Here is a 14,748-nt window from a genome sequence, read left to right on the forward strand (position 1 = left end):
CTCTGGGACCTGGTGACCCAGACAGCCCAGCTGCAGTTGTAGGTTCTCTCAATGATATCAACTGTTGGATGGCACAGAATTTTCTTCAGCTCAATAATTCAAAATCAGAAATCATACTGTTCACTCCCCCAAATTCAACCCATCAAATTGAGTGGCCCTGGCACTCTGTCCACAAATGTGAAGTCTGTTGCCAGAAACTTGGTAGTACTATTTGACTGATGACATAAACTTTGAACAACAAATTAAAAAAATTGTCCAGTCCCAGTGCTGCTTCCTTCAACTGAGAACCCTTTCAAGAATCAAACCAATGCTATCACACAGTGACATGGAAATAGTAATCCACACCCTCATTTTCTCACGACCAGACTACCACCCTCCTTTCTGGCATCAACCAAACGGCTACTCACTCGTTCCAATAGACTACACGTCACCCCAATCCTGGCTTTGCTCCAATGGCTTCCTGTTCCGTGTAGAGTCGATTTTAAGATTTAACTAATCTCTTAGTGAGCACGTCTGGGTCTGACTCCAAGCTACATAAGATATGTTGACCCCATATGAGCCAGTACGCAGCTTTAGATCCTCAGGCGGGGCCCTCCTGGCTGTTCCAAGGTCTAGACTTAGAACTAAAGGTGACCGTGCCTTTTCTCTCAGGGCCTCTCGACTTGGCTTTATTTTCATCTGTCAAAGCACTTTGTAGACTGTTTTTACAGGTGCTATATAAATAAAGCTATTATTATTATAAATCAGTGTTGCAACTGAAACCCAAATATTATATTATAAATAATAGTAATAATAAAAATGTCCTGTCCAGAGACGCTAAGGCCTGCGTGGTCCATGGCGGAGACCTGAAGGATCTGTCCCCAGAGCAGCTTGACGACATCCTGCAGTACCACACCGAGATCGTCTTCGCCAGAACATCCCCACAGCAGAAGCTCATCATTGTGGAGGGATGCCAGAGACAGGTAAGACCGCTTCACTCCATCCAAACAATGTTATGTGTTTTAAGCTCCCATATCGTTTGGAGGGTTCCCCAAATGAAGGTTTTCCAAGGGGGCTGGAAGGCATCATTTGAGTTTGGCATCCAGGCTCTACTGCTCATCACTCCCGGCGAGTTGTACAGAAAACATAGGCATTGTTGATGAGCTAGAAATATAGAAGGGGTGATCATTTTTAAATATGTGGGGGGAAAAGATGTGGAATGACCGTTGAAACAGCCCGTAACTTGATGAGGGTCTGAACTAGAAAAAAAAAAAAGACAAATGATAGCTTTTTGTGGAAATACAAGGTTGTTTAAACTATTCTCTTGTGTTAATGAGAAGTTTGCAGTGGAATAAGTGTGTGGACGTCTCCTTAAAATATAGATTTTTAGGAACGCCTCTCTGTTACATGTTAAATATCCCACCACATCCTTCTCCAAAAAGAGAGAAAAATGTATTTGTTCTTTAACCACAACTGCTAAATCCACGTCCAAATCTTTGGTACGGCCATCGTTTTAATAATTCTGGTTTGCAGAGACAGAGTAGACGTAGACAGCGTTCCCTGGTCTGTTATGAATAAATGAACACTGACTACCTAAATTCAGTCATGCATATCCGTCACAGGGCTGCGTCTGTCTGAAATGATAGCTTCGCTATTTTTCAACCCAGGCCTTATTAAAAATGTTGGTTCCCCTCATTTATAACTAAATCTTTTACTATAAAAAAGGCACTCTGCTGCAGCTTCTCACTCTGGTTAAATGCCATCTAATGGGGCAAACTTTTAAGGCTTAAAAAAAACAAGTTTAATCTCCTTTTCCGAAATCAGGAAAATTGCATTCTACTCACACATGCCTTTAGTGTTGTTTTTTTCATACATGATTTGATAAATCACATTTGATTGAAACTTTTTGTGATTACCACAGTAAATCCAGAGCTGAACGCTACAGTGGGTTGCCAGTCGGAAGCACAGCAACTTCCTCTTTCTATTCTCCTAGATTTGTGCAGATATAGCCAGAAGAGTCAATAAAGCCATGACAAACCTGATAAATTGTACAGTTTCCCCCCCCCCACTCCTTTTTCTATAACATCTACGGACTCCCTGACTACATTGTGAGTATTTAAGGCTTAAACCTCTGCCCACGCAGTGAGGAGCTGCAGCGGAGTGGTGGGTTTCTCAATCGTAAAGTGTTGAGTGAGGTTGTTGCTATGAACAGTTATCAATGATGGGAACCCGGGTTGAAAAACAGCGAAACCTATCCTTTTATGTAAAGTTTAGGAGGTGACGTTGCAGTTTCCTATTCTATTATCCTCCTTTGATATATATATATATATATATATTTTTTTTTTTCTCTCTCTCTCTCTCCGACACACGCTGACGTTTCCTTCAGTAACCCTCTCCTCTGCTCTCTCCTCCTGCAGGGAGCCATTGTGGCGGTGACAGGTGACGGTGTGAACGACTCTCCCGCTCTCAAGAAGGCGGACATCGGCGTTGCCATGGGGATCGCCGGCTCTGACGTCTCCAAGCAGGCGGCCGACATGATCCTCCTCGACGACAACTTTGCCTCCATCGTCACCGGAGTGGAGGAAGGTGGGTATCGGATGAAGCAAAGGTCGTGGCTGGAATCAAAACACCAATATTTTCTAACAAGTTAGAACCCAGCATGCATTTTCTTCAATCACTTTGAAAATATAATTATATTTATAAATATAATTATTATTTATATATTATATAATTGAAATATTTCTAGGGCTTGCACTCGACCCAGAATTTTGTCAGTCGAATTGGATTCAGCTGTTCAATGCAAATATGAACGGCGCACAGCTGTCCGCGATCAAGGTGCACGGAGAGCCATGTTCGCATCCGTATCCGGACGTGGATGATTTTATACATACAGAAATATATTTATGATTCCCCTTATTTATAATTCCTCATTGAAATATTATCCCTGTGCATTTTTGCAAGCTTCTAAAAAAAATGTCAAACGCGGCAATACGTTGCTTTTCACCGCGTTGAGGAAATAAGTGATACTGTCACAACCCTAGTAATGATGACTAGTCTGTTTGTTTACGTCACTGATTATTTCCTCTTGCTTTGTAGGTCGTCTGATCTTCGACAACTTGAAGAAGTCCATCGCCTACACCCTGACCAGTAACATTCCTGAGATCACGCCCTTCCTTCTCTTCATCATCGCCAACATCCCACTGCCCCTGGGAACCGTCACCATCCTCTGCATCGACCTGGGAACCGACATGGTGAGCGTCGATTATGAGCAGATGATTATTATAACCTAATGTATTTTTTTATTTTTTTATTTCTCATGCAGATTGCCATCTAATGGTATCAATGGCTTTGCGGAGCCTGACACGGGATTCATGTTTGCTTTTTTTTTTTTTTCCATTCAATTAGGAAATGGAGGAAAATAAATACATTTAAAATAAAAACACACTTTTTATTTGTTTTAAGAAACAGGGACCTGCAGCAGAGCTCGCTCCCTCTCCATTACGTATTTATGTCCGAGGGGGCTGCGCCAGTGTTATGCAAAATCCTGACGGGGCTATAGCACTGGCAAGCCCCAGCGTAGCGCTGCTACTGCAGATGGGTTACAGAGTTGCAAAGTCTCATTAGAGTAAAGTATATGTTGTCATGTATGAAAAGACCCAAAATTAACACTGCTTGAACTCTGTTCCAAGTTGGTTTTTTTTATCCATATAAGAGGTTGATCACTGTAACTGTGATCATTATAAGTGGTTTCCACTATATTTTATTCACTTGTTTTTTAATTTAAAACCTGCTGTCAATGGTGTTGTCCTCTCTCCCAGGTCCCTGCCATCTCTCTGGCCTACGAAGCAGCTGAGAGTGACATCATGAAGCGACAGCCCAGAAACCCCAAAACGGATAAACTGGTCAATGAGAGGCTCATCAGTATAGCCTACGGACAGATCGGTAAGTTGATTAGATTTGTACTTTCATGTTTCCCCACAGCAAGGCGTCTTTCTTTAAAGGGCAGGTTGCTTTACTGCAGTCCAATGAGGCAAACATTTAGACGTCAAAGACGTTGAATCTCCTTTTCGAAAACGGAACTCACAATAACATTGGACACTCTTAATATGTTATAATGGGGAAAAAATGCAAATCCCAAACAGTGCATTTTAGCAGGTTTTTCTGGGTTTTATTGCCTCTTTTGGCTACATCTGCGCTAACAAAAGGGACTAGAAACAGAGTTGCGTCACTTCCTACTGGAAGCCTGCAGTAGCCAATGTTACGTTCTGGATTTACTGTGGCGATTGCAGGTAGTACAGTGGTACCTTGATTTACGAGTGCACTAACATACGAGTTTTCCGAGTTACAAGCCGTCGTTTCGTCGATTTTTTTATTTTTTTTAATTTTTTTTTGCAAAAATGTGAGTTACGAGGAGCGAGCTTCAGGTGCCGCCGCTCGTGGCGTGGCGAGCGAATCCGGCCAGCATCCCGCGTCTCACTCCTTCACTTCACGTGGTTACCTGACCGTGAAAGCGCCTCTTTTGTGTTTTGTGCTCGTGTTTTGTGCTTTTTGTGCAGTTACGTTTTTTTCTATCCATGGGTCCTAGAAAAGTAAGTGCTGCGAAGAAGCAGCGGATGATGTCCATTGAATTAAAGTATGAAATCATAGAAAAACATGAGCAAGGTGTGCATGTAATGGAATTGGCTATTTTTTTTTTAAGTTAAGCGAAAGTGAATTGAGGGGAAAAAATTAAAAAAAAAATTCTAGCAATTAAGTTCAGCAATAAAGTGTAGCAACAAACAAAAGCGACCGAAAAAGCACAAAACAAAACAGCTCCTCCGCCTATCTCCTCCACCCTCCACCTCGGCCAGCATCTTCCGTTAGTCTAAGTCGTCTAATCTCCAAGGTAAATACACTTTTTGAAACCAGTTTATTTCTTTACATTCTCTTTTATTATGTTTTATTATGTTTTTATACAATATTTGTTATTTATAAATACATTTTGTTTCATTTAAAAACATGTAACAGAAAAAAATTGAGGTGTTTTTTGGGGGGCTGGAACGCATTGATGGCATTTCAATTCATTTCAATGGGGAAAATTGATTTGCTATACGAGCAGATTGAATTACGAGCTCTGTCACGGAACAAATTAAACTCGTAAGTCAAAGTTCCACTATAGTTTTAAATCCTGCTATTCAGAAAAATTCTAATTTAAAAAAATGCTCTGACACGTGAATATAATGAGCTTCCAGTTTTGAAAGGAAATGTAACGTTTATTTTAAACGTTTGCCCCACTGGACTGCATTTACGCACAGAAGTTAGAATTTGCAGCAAAGTGGTAGAGTTTCTTAAAAGTAAAGCATTGAGCGAGCTTGTTGCCCTGAACGGTTAGAAATAATAGAAACCAACATTTTAAAAAGACCTGGGTTGAAGGAAAAACGAACCTATCCTTTTAATATAAAGCCCCAATTATCCCAATGAGAACCAGAGTAAAACATTTTTCCTTCACTCCTCAACCTTTTTATTTATAGGGTATTGAGCCAATTATGTTTTGAGTTACTGCTGGTACGATAAGTAAAGTGTGTGTGTGTGTGTGTGTGCGTGCGTGTGCGTGTGTGCGCGCACGCATATGTACGCGCCTCTGGCCTTTGATTCCTCCCTCTTGGTTAATGAAGCCCAGAATAGGCCTGACCTTTTCACTTGTCAGAGACCTTCTTCCCAGAGCCAAACGCCCATTAAATCAAGTCTGAGCACAATATGTAAAAAGTTGTTTTATCACCAATGAAATCAAAATTTTGCTCCTGCACACAAGTGGGCAAAACGGGTCAGTACAAAAGGTTTAAGAGCTAATTTTATTGAAGCTCATTTTTATATCATATCTTTGTTTTTCTGATATTTCTTAGGTTATATTTGTTGTTTATCATTATGTTTGGTATATATTTCCTTGTTTTTCCTTATCTTTAGGTTCATCTTTCTGGTTCACCGTTTATTTCATTAGTTATTGTTTATGAAAAAATTTTCAGTTTAACTTTTGTGTAAATAAAATACATTTTTGGGTTATATGTGTTGTTTATAATACTGATCATTTTTTTCCCACTGTCCAGGTATGATCCAGGCCCTTGCTGGGTTCTTTACCTACTTTGTGATCCTGGCGGAGAACGGCTTCCTCCCCTCCACACTGCTGGGCATCCGGGTGGACTGGGACAATAAGTACATCAATGACCTGGAGGACAGCTATGGACAGCAGTGGGTCAGTGGAAATGTTGTGTGTGTGTGTGTGTGTGTGTGTGTGTGTGTGTGTGTGTGTGTGTGTGTGTGTGTGTGTGTGCGTGTGCGTGTGCGTGCGTGGCGATTAAGGTCCCTGTTCTCCAGGATCGCGTGTCCTCCAATCAGAACTTCTCAAACTGAATCTTAATCAAACAAGAAATGTTAATTTATAATAAATTAATTCAATAAGCTGATAAAAGTTTACAAAACACAAGGGGAGTGGTAGGGGTGTTATGTGAGGGGGGAAGTATGAGCTATAGATTGAATTGCAAGGATTGCATTGGAATGAGTAAAGGTACGCAGCTAACTCACATGAAGCTGAATAATGAAAATAAAGAACTCGCCGTGCCAAAACAAACATCACATCGCCATGAGCTTACTAGAGTCCTGAGCTTACTGGTTTTGTCTCTTCCTGGGTCACCATTGGTTTGGCACCTGATTGAGTGTAGCCTCATCTTAGATCCCTTATAATATCACAGAGTCCCACGTATTATTTTGTCCAAAACGCGATGGTGTTTGGCTGGGATCCTCCGGGGGTTGACGTGTTGTAGTTTGGCGTCTTATCCAAAAATAACTCCATAACCGGTGTCTCATGGGGCTCCACACCGGTTGAGGTAGGAAGCAAACTGTTTAAAAGTATTAAAGTGTCTCAGATGATCTCGACAACCTGGCAGAGTCATGGCGCAGGAAACGTGGTTTCAGAAAAATGATAACAAAGAAGGCCGCATGGCAAAGCGCCAAGGAAAGTAAAGTTTCCAGGTAAAAATGGTCAGGAGAGGCTGGAGTCTCCATGAAGAGGACTGGGATACAATGGCTTCTTCACTTGTGTTGTTTGACTCGAGGGAGCGGAACCGGAAGTGAGCTCCTCTGACGGCCATTGGTTGAGGGGTTATCCATTGGTCCGTTGTAGAAAGAAGGCGTTCCTTATGGCGTGTGTAATTTCAAGCTCCCGGTTCTACTCTGAATTTGTAATTGTCGTTCAATCATTTGATACAGGTATTCGATTCTTAAATCTAATCTAAATCTTAGATTATTAAATCTTGAGATTAAAAAAAAAAAAATCGCACACAAAAATAAATGTTTAACCGAGCGGAAGTAAGTCCATATCGTGTTTCCAAGCGGCCACAACATTAGTGTCATATGGGCACAATTGGCGGACTGCATAGCATTTTAATAGCGTGTGGATTATTCTTACTCGCCTGAGGATAATATGTGGGCCTTACATGCAGAGCGCTTCTAAAACGAAAACAGGTGATACATAATGTAATTCACGAGTTCGGAGCATTAACCAGACATATTAACAAGTTAGTCAGGTCCTGTCTGTGGACACTCGGAAGAGTCCAAGCTCAACAAGTGGGACGACAGCTTAATAACATTTAACAGTCACATTAGAATTTTGTAATTTCTCGTCTGTCAAACTCGAGAATAGTATCGTTCTTCACAAAATTACCTAGAAAAAAACATTAGTGATTACACATTGCTTTAAGACATAACTTTAGTCCAATCTTGCTCTTAGTGGGGACATAGAGCTGTAGAATGCAAATGTCTTTGTAGAACCACCCACAGTCACGGTGTCTGTGATTTGGCAGGGTCCCCGGCTGTTTAACAACAGCAGGGGGTCCAGAGGTGTGAGGGGAAAACAATGTAGGAGCAGAACACGTCTACCCCCATCTCCTCTTGGCGCCGCCTGGTATTTGTCTTAATCTCTGTCGCTTGTTGTCTTAAGCCCCTTTCCCACATGGATCCGTAACATTGCTGGATAAAAGATATCCGGCAAAGGCAGTAGGTAGTCGTTCCTACATAGCCTTCTTTACGGAAAAGTTCCGTATGGAGTCAAATATCACGTGAGACTAGGCAGCAAAATCTGTTTCTCTTTCAACCAATGCTTCGCTCCCCGTCTCCCAACCGCTCTCTGTTCCCTCCGCTGACGGAGCCCTCGTCCCCAGACGCTGTAACCCTAACCCTCAAGTTATGAAATCAGTATGATCATTTTCAACCAGTCCCACACTCTCTGCCACCCGAGAAGGAACGTTCTCCACCCGTGTTTCCTCTCCCTGTCCGCTCGCTCCCTCCGGCTCTGCGCTGCGGTGCAGCCGGCGGGCAAGCAAATTGCTTGTGGATCCTTGTGGATGTATGTATAATATTATGCGATGTTTGATGCAGTTTTCTCCTGCTCTGACCTCCCTGCAGACCTACGAGCAGAGGAAGATCGTGGAGTTCACTTGCCACACGGCGTTCTTTGCCAGCATCGTCATCGTGCAGTGGGCCGACCTGATCATCTGCAAGACCCGCAGGAACTCTGTCTTCCAGCAGGGCATGAAGTGAGTTCCCCTTATTTCTTTTAGAACATGGAATCTTTACATACATTTTTACACTCAAGATAAATATTTGAGAAAGAAAATTAGTAATCTGGATATTATGACCATTGAGTAGAACATCTAGAACGGTCTATCAGGTTCAGGAAACTCTTTGACTACACAATATTACAATGAACACAATCCTAGACTATATCTAGTCTCCTATCACAATACTGATATATCGGCCTGGTCTCGAAATATTTTAAACGCAGGCTTCCAGCTTTAACACTTTTTGGAGATGACACTATTGCGCGCGCGTGTGTGTGTGTGTGTGTGTGTGTGTGCGTGTGGCGTGTTACTCAACTTGAATAAAAAGGAAAAACCCTCACACGGATGAGACATTTCTCTCGTCACGGTGACAGGACGCGGCGGAACCGATTTTCAGATGTTTTTGTGTTTTTGGAAAGAGCCAGCTGCTTCATTTCGTCCCAAACAGCTGAATGTCCCTCTGCTTTCCCCAAAGTATTCATATTTATTTTTTCCTTCGCTGTCCCATGAAGAACTTCAAAGGACAGCATGTGTTTACTTTGGCCTGGAAAAAACCCTTTTAGGTTGTGGTTTTTTTTTTTAGTGTCATTGGCTCGCTGCCCAGAATATCTTTTTTTTTCAGCTCTGACATTAGGCCTGGGCCGGCAAGTTTATACATTTTTTTTTTTTAATCTTTCTTTTAATTTTCTTATTATAAATTTTAACCAGGCAAAAAAAGGGGTAATTAGCGGAGCCAAACATAAAGAAAGTGACGTAGTGCTGTAGAGCATAACACACTTTCCCTGTGGTTTTGAACCCGATCAAAGAAGTTAATAGCGCAAGAACAGATGTTCAGGGTTTGGGTGGGAATGAAAGAGCTACATTCTCCATATTACAAGTCAGTACCGTCAGAGTGCTTTAAAAGCTGCTATTTTAAGGTCAAAAAAAAAAAGTAACATAGTGTTGCTCTAAGAGGAAAATAAAAATTGTGAATTGTCATCCCGTTACACTCAGATTCCATCTTCAGAAGAATCAGTCCAGGTCAACTCGGTACATTTTTCTGCTGTTACATTCAGTGGAGCTTCAGGGCCCCTCCAGTATAAATGTTTTACTTTTTTGCATTTTAAAGATTTTTAAGCTGAATAAAATGTAAAAAAAAAATAATAATAATAATAACTGAACTATGATGGTTCGTCACTGCCAGAAATTTTGAAAATGTTTTGATTTTAGCAGCAACATTTCTAAATTTTGACCACTTGAGCAGGTCAACATTCTATATGGAGAATCCTCCACCGAAAACATTTTAGTTTTAATTGAACTACATTGAATTTAGTGTTGTTGATGCTAGCTAGCGACCAAGCGTTGGAACGTAATGGGTTCGTGTTGTTAGCGTTAGCATAAGCAACATCACTGGTTGTCAATGCTGCATACCGCAACCTAATTACCATTTTTGGTCAAGGAACGGCTTGGAGGGGGAAAACAGGAAGTTAAATTAGTCGGAGTTGACCTTGAAGATAATGAGGACATTTTAACCAGTGTGTTTTCGGCACACGGTTTGTTTTCCTAATCGCCCTATCTTCAAACCTAAGCTTCCTGAGGTCATTCTCGCAGGAAATTTCAGGCCGACGGCGGCGGTTCGCGGGCTTAAAATCGAACACTCCGGATCCTCCATCCCTAATCTGTTTTCTGATACTCGCCGTGATAACAGATGGCGGACGTAGCGTAGCGTATCGTAGCGTAGCGTTGGAAAGTGGGAAGACGTGCTCAATCTCTTGTCTCCCTCAGGAACAAGATCCTGATCTTCGGGCTGTTTGAGGAGACGGCTCTGGCAGCGTTCCTCTCCTACTGCCCCGGCATGGACGTGGCGCTCAGAATGTACCCTCTCAAGTGAGTACCACGCACACATACTTGGCTTTTAGATATTATATGGTATTTTATATATTTTGTAGAATATACACTGAACATGGAGTCACAGAACATCACACTAAATAACTCTTAAATGGACCCTTTGAGGTAGAACCATATTCCGCTGTGGCCCTGGAATACTCTATTCTGAGTGGTCACCGATAATAACAGTAAATAGGTTAGTTTAGTTTTTTTTTGGGGGGGGGGGGGACTTTTTCATGGCAGAAGCTCAACTAGACGTACTAGTAATAGTAAAAAAGTATTTTTTACCCTTCTTTAATTGTAGTAGCCTTGTAGTGAGCAGCGTAAGGTGCAGGCAGCCGGTGGCAGACCTCATCACCCTCTGGGGCTTCCTTGGTGATAACCACCGGCTTGGCTGCAACATTCGCCCTTATATGTCTGTATATTTTTGATGTCCTTAGTTTGACTTTTTCCACTCTTTAAAGTGGAACACTTTGATAAACGAGTTGTTGACCATGGCCTCTTATCGACTCATTAGTGGAGTTGGATCCAGTTCGGAAGTTTTCTGGAGCAGACGTTGATCCGTCCTGCCTCCGGGGAGTCATTTGGGAGTTAGTTGTCGACGGTTACTGATATGTCTCTTTGTATGTGTGTGTGTGTGTGTGTGTGTGTGTGTGTGTGTGTGTGTGTGTGTGTGTGTGTGTGTGTGTCCCAGACCCAACTGGTGGTTCTGCGCCTTCCCCTACTCCCTGCTCATCTTTATCTATGATGAAATCCGCAAACTGATCCTGAGACGCAGCCCAGGAGGTGAGCTGGCAGCCATGATGCTTTAATTGCTCTCGCTCTCTCTCTCTCTCTCTCTCTCTCTCTCTCTCTCTCTCTCTCTCTCTCTCGCTCTCTCTCTCTTCCCCACTCTGTCTGAAGCTTCACGGTCCCCATTTCCACTGGTTCTATTTATTTCTCTTCACATGTTACCTCTTTTAACTTCCTCTTTCTTCCCTTGTTACTTTTCTAATCCCAATCCTTTTCCCCCTCCCTCCTTTCATCTCTTTTCTTGGCCCCCTAACAACGCATTTTTTTCAGTGTTTTAATTCCCGTCGTCCCCGGGGGTGTTTTCTCTGAAACGATCTTCAGTAGCATTATTACGAGTGATTTGGTTTGATGAGGGGCTGATGCAGTCGTTAGCGGTGTATGTGTGAATGTTTCATGACCGGATGTAAAATAGCCCCGCAGCGCCTGTTTTGCGCCCCGATCACTGCCGGCGATGGTGCGCAAAACAGTTTTTCATTTTAGAAGTAGGTTATTGTATTTTACTCCGTTTCCTTATTCAATCACCGCAATTTTTGTGAGCGCTTGCAAATGACAGATTAATCCACATTAAATGCCCAAATCGAGTGCTTGTGTGCTTAATCTTGTCCACCGGTTGTATTTGGGAAATTGAATTGTATTTATGTGATCAGTTACTGGAACCCAAGCAAATGTTCGGAAGAAAGTTGAGCCCTAAAATATTTCCAGCTGCTAAAATATAAAAAGATATAAAAAAATAAAATCATATCATCTTTCTTTATAGATGGTAGAAAAATAAAGGAAATTGACTTGCCATTTTTGCCAATTCCTGTAATTTTACGGCGAAAAAAAGCAGCATAAACCTTTGCCAGGAGCAAATTCCCAAGTTGCCACCACAGCACAAAAAGCCTTCTCTATGGAATTCTCGTCGTTTAAAATCGGACATTAGAGAACTGTCATACTTACTGTAAACCAGCACTCCCTCCTTTATGAAGTTTTTATTCATTTCAATGTCAGTTTAAATGGTTGTTGGTTCAATGGCTATTTCAGCCTCAATTGCGAAACAAAACGTGCACAGTATGTGATTGTAATTCACCTTTCCTTTGCGTTTGTTTTCTCCCGTGTCCAGGCTGGGTGGAGAGAGAAACCTACTACTAGGAGCCGCCCGCCCGCCCGTCTGGACGGCCACGCCCTCCGCTCCACTTCCTGTTTTTTTGCATGACTTGTCTTGCTGCTCGAATTGAAAACAAAATTTAACCTCCGTGGAGAAGCTGAAACAAACAAACAAACAAACAAAACGATTGGAACGTGTTTTTATATTATTAGGGAATGCTTGATACTACTATTAGACAAACGCTACGGCGGAACGGTGGAATGGTGATAATGTGATGATATACAGTAATGCTACGAACATTGACATGACTATGCGTGCCTTGTTTCTGAAACAGGACCAATTTTATACATGTTTTTAACAGTTATAAATGTTCAAATAAAAAATGCGCTCGAGTCAGGTCCCACGACACGTCTCCTGTGGTGTTTGCGTCGGGGTCCCGCAGCATGGGGCTGAAATCTGTACTCGTGGTTGGATGGGTGGGGCTCGTGTGTTTGGAGGAATGCCAGAGAATAAACAAGTTGAGACATTGAGGTCGTTGTTTTCCATCCTCCTCCATCACTTCGTCTGCCCTTTCTCACACATCCAGTAGTTCCTGTTCAAATGTTTTTGGGTTTTTCTAATAGACCTTCAGCAGAATACAGCGGTATAGCCCCCGCAGGTTTTGTTGGAACAATGAGCCGTGTTCAGTCTATGTTTTCTGGGTTTAGATTTTAACAGGAATATCTTGTTCATCCTTGGGTGTCGGTTGCTCAGATCTGCAGACTGTTCATCAAAACTAAGACAGTGGACAATGGTTGCTTGTGTAGACTTTCCATCGAATTTGTAATCATCTACAGAAATTTCAGTTTTCGTTGAAATTGTGCCACAAATACTGTGCAGTCCCATAAATGCTTTAAAGGCTGTATGCCACTTTGTTTATTTCATGCCTTGTTATATATATATATAATGTAATTTAACTGCAATGAGCACTGTGCAATAGAATATCAAGTTTGTAACGGCCATAACTGTGGTTTGTTCCCATAAAGGGCAGAAAAATACTCTAAACAGTGTTTCAAGTTCCCTGTGCACCAAGATATTTAAGAGGGAAAAAAAAAGATCTGAGTTCACTTTTCCTGTTAAATGTGAGGGTGGCTACAAATTGTAATTAAAAGAAACTTATATGGTACAAGGAACTGGGGGCTGACATTGTAGTGTATTTTTTGTGCACAATTTTTGTGTTGATTTCCTCTGTTTTCAATGGAGGAAATGCAGAAAAAACAGCTACGCAAAATGCATCCATCCATACTATCGAGTATCTTAATATACTTTAACAAAATCAATTAGTATTTTTGAGACAATGAGAGTGATTTCCATTGAAATTGCTGCAAGATGTTTATTTTTAAATCCATATTGGACGTGAATCCAAGGGTGTGAAACTTCTCAGAACTTCCAACAGCTTATTTTTGTGTGTCCCACATCATTTCTGAAAACAATCTCAGCCTCAAGCAAATACTGTTCTATTCTATTAAAACTTGGAAGAACTCAAACTGCTCAATATTCTGCCCAGAGCGTGTTTCTCTTGACAAATGTCCATCCAAAGTAGTTATGTCAGCATGTACTCTCTACTAATCTATATTAATATAATAAAAATATAGCTGTAGGCAGCAAATACACAGGGTCCAGGGCAGTCTGCCCCTTAGTTACAGTTCAATGGACGAGTGTGCTTTGGCTGTCTGGTCCGGAGTTTGTAGCTGCAGAAGTTAATTTGTCCCATCCTGGTTACAGTGTAATTCTATGATCGGGCGGTGTTTGTGGCTGTGGGTGGGCTTCCTACACCGCAAACGACAGTGGTTATCATTCTGAAGTAGGGCTGCACGATTACGGCTAAAATGATAATCACGATTATTTTACTCAATATTGTGATCATGATTATTAACCCATTTTAAGGAACATAATTATTGTATGGCACTTTGTAAATCATCAGAAAACTGCCTTCACAATAATAATGTGTTTTCTGATTCTATAGAACCTATAAACTCAAATGTTCAAATCTTTGAATCTGACTTAAATTATATCCAAACAAGAAGGTTTGGATAGTTCCATTGCACCTGCAGGTTTTTTGCAAAAAAAAATAAAAATAGCCTGCACTCCCTATGTACACTGTACAGTTTTGTGTAGTTATTTGATAAATATTTCAATTACATAAACTCTTTTAAAATGTATTTGTGTGGAGTGGTGGCATTTTATGCAACTGAATGCTTCCTTTCACATGATGGGTATAGTAGAAAAAAAGGCATCAAATGAAGTACTATCGGTATCGGTATCACTTTAAGGGTACTGGTATTGGTATCATATCTTTTTAAACACAACCCAGCCCTACGTGTCACTTGTTTTGACCTTTAATGCGCTGTGCTTTGTTTAATCCAACTGTCTTCTGGTAGAATAAAACCTGTT

General features: G+C 41.4%; 1 protein-coding gene across 1 annotated transcript in view; it reads left to right on the plus strand.

Moving 5' to 3' along the window:
* The window catches only part of LOC307248050 (sodium/potassium-transporting ATPase subunit alpha-1), a 46,591-nt gene extending 33,870 nt beyond the window's left edge, over nt 1-12,721 (plus strand). The window contains exons 15-23 of the mRNA XM_080024246.1: nt 812-962; nt 2,397-2,565; nt 3,076-3,230; nt 3,798-3,921; nt 6,063-6,208; nt 8,416-8,546; nt 10,335-10,436; nt 11,131-11,222; nt 12,331-12,721. Coding sequence (XP_079880372.1) covers nt 812-962; nt 2,397-2,565; nt 3,076-3,230; nt 3,798-3,921; nt 6,063-6,208; nt 8,416-8,546; nt 10,335-10,436; nt 11,131-11,222; nt 12,331-12,359 — 1,099 coding nt within the window. The 3' untranslated portion in view covers nt 12,360-12,721. The remainder of the gene's footprint in view (nt 1-811; nt 963-2,396; nt 2,566-3,075; nt 3,231-3,797; nt 3,922-6,062; nt 6,209-8,415; nt 8,547-10,334; nt 10,437-11,130; nt 11,223-12,330) is intronic.
* Nucleotides 12,722-14,748: the final 2,027 nt, after the last annotated feature.

The sequence above is a fragment of the Zeus faber genome (genome assembly GCF_960531495.2).
Source record: "Zeus faber genome assembly, chromosome: 2".
NCBI classification, from domain to species: Eukaryota; Metazoa; Chordata; class Actinopteri; order Zeiformes; family Zeidae; genus Zeus; species Zeus faber.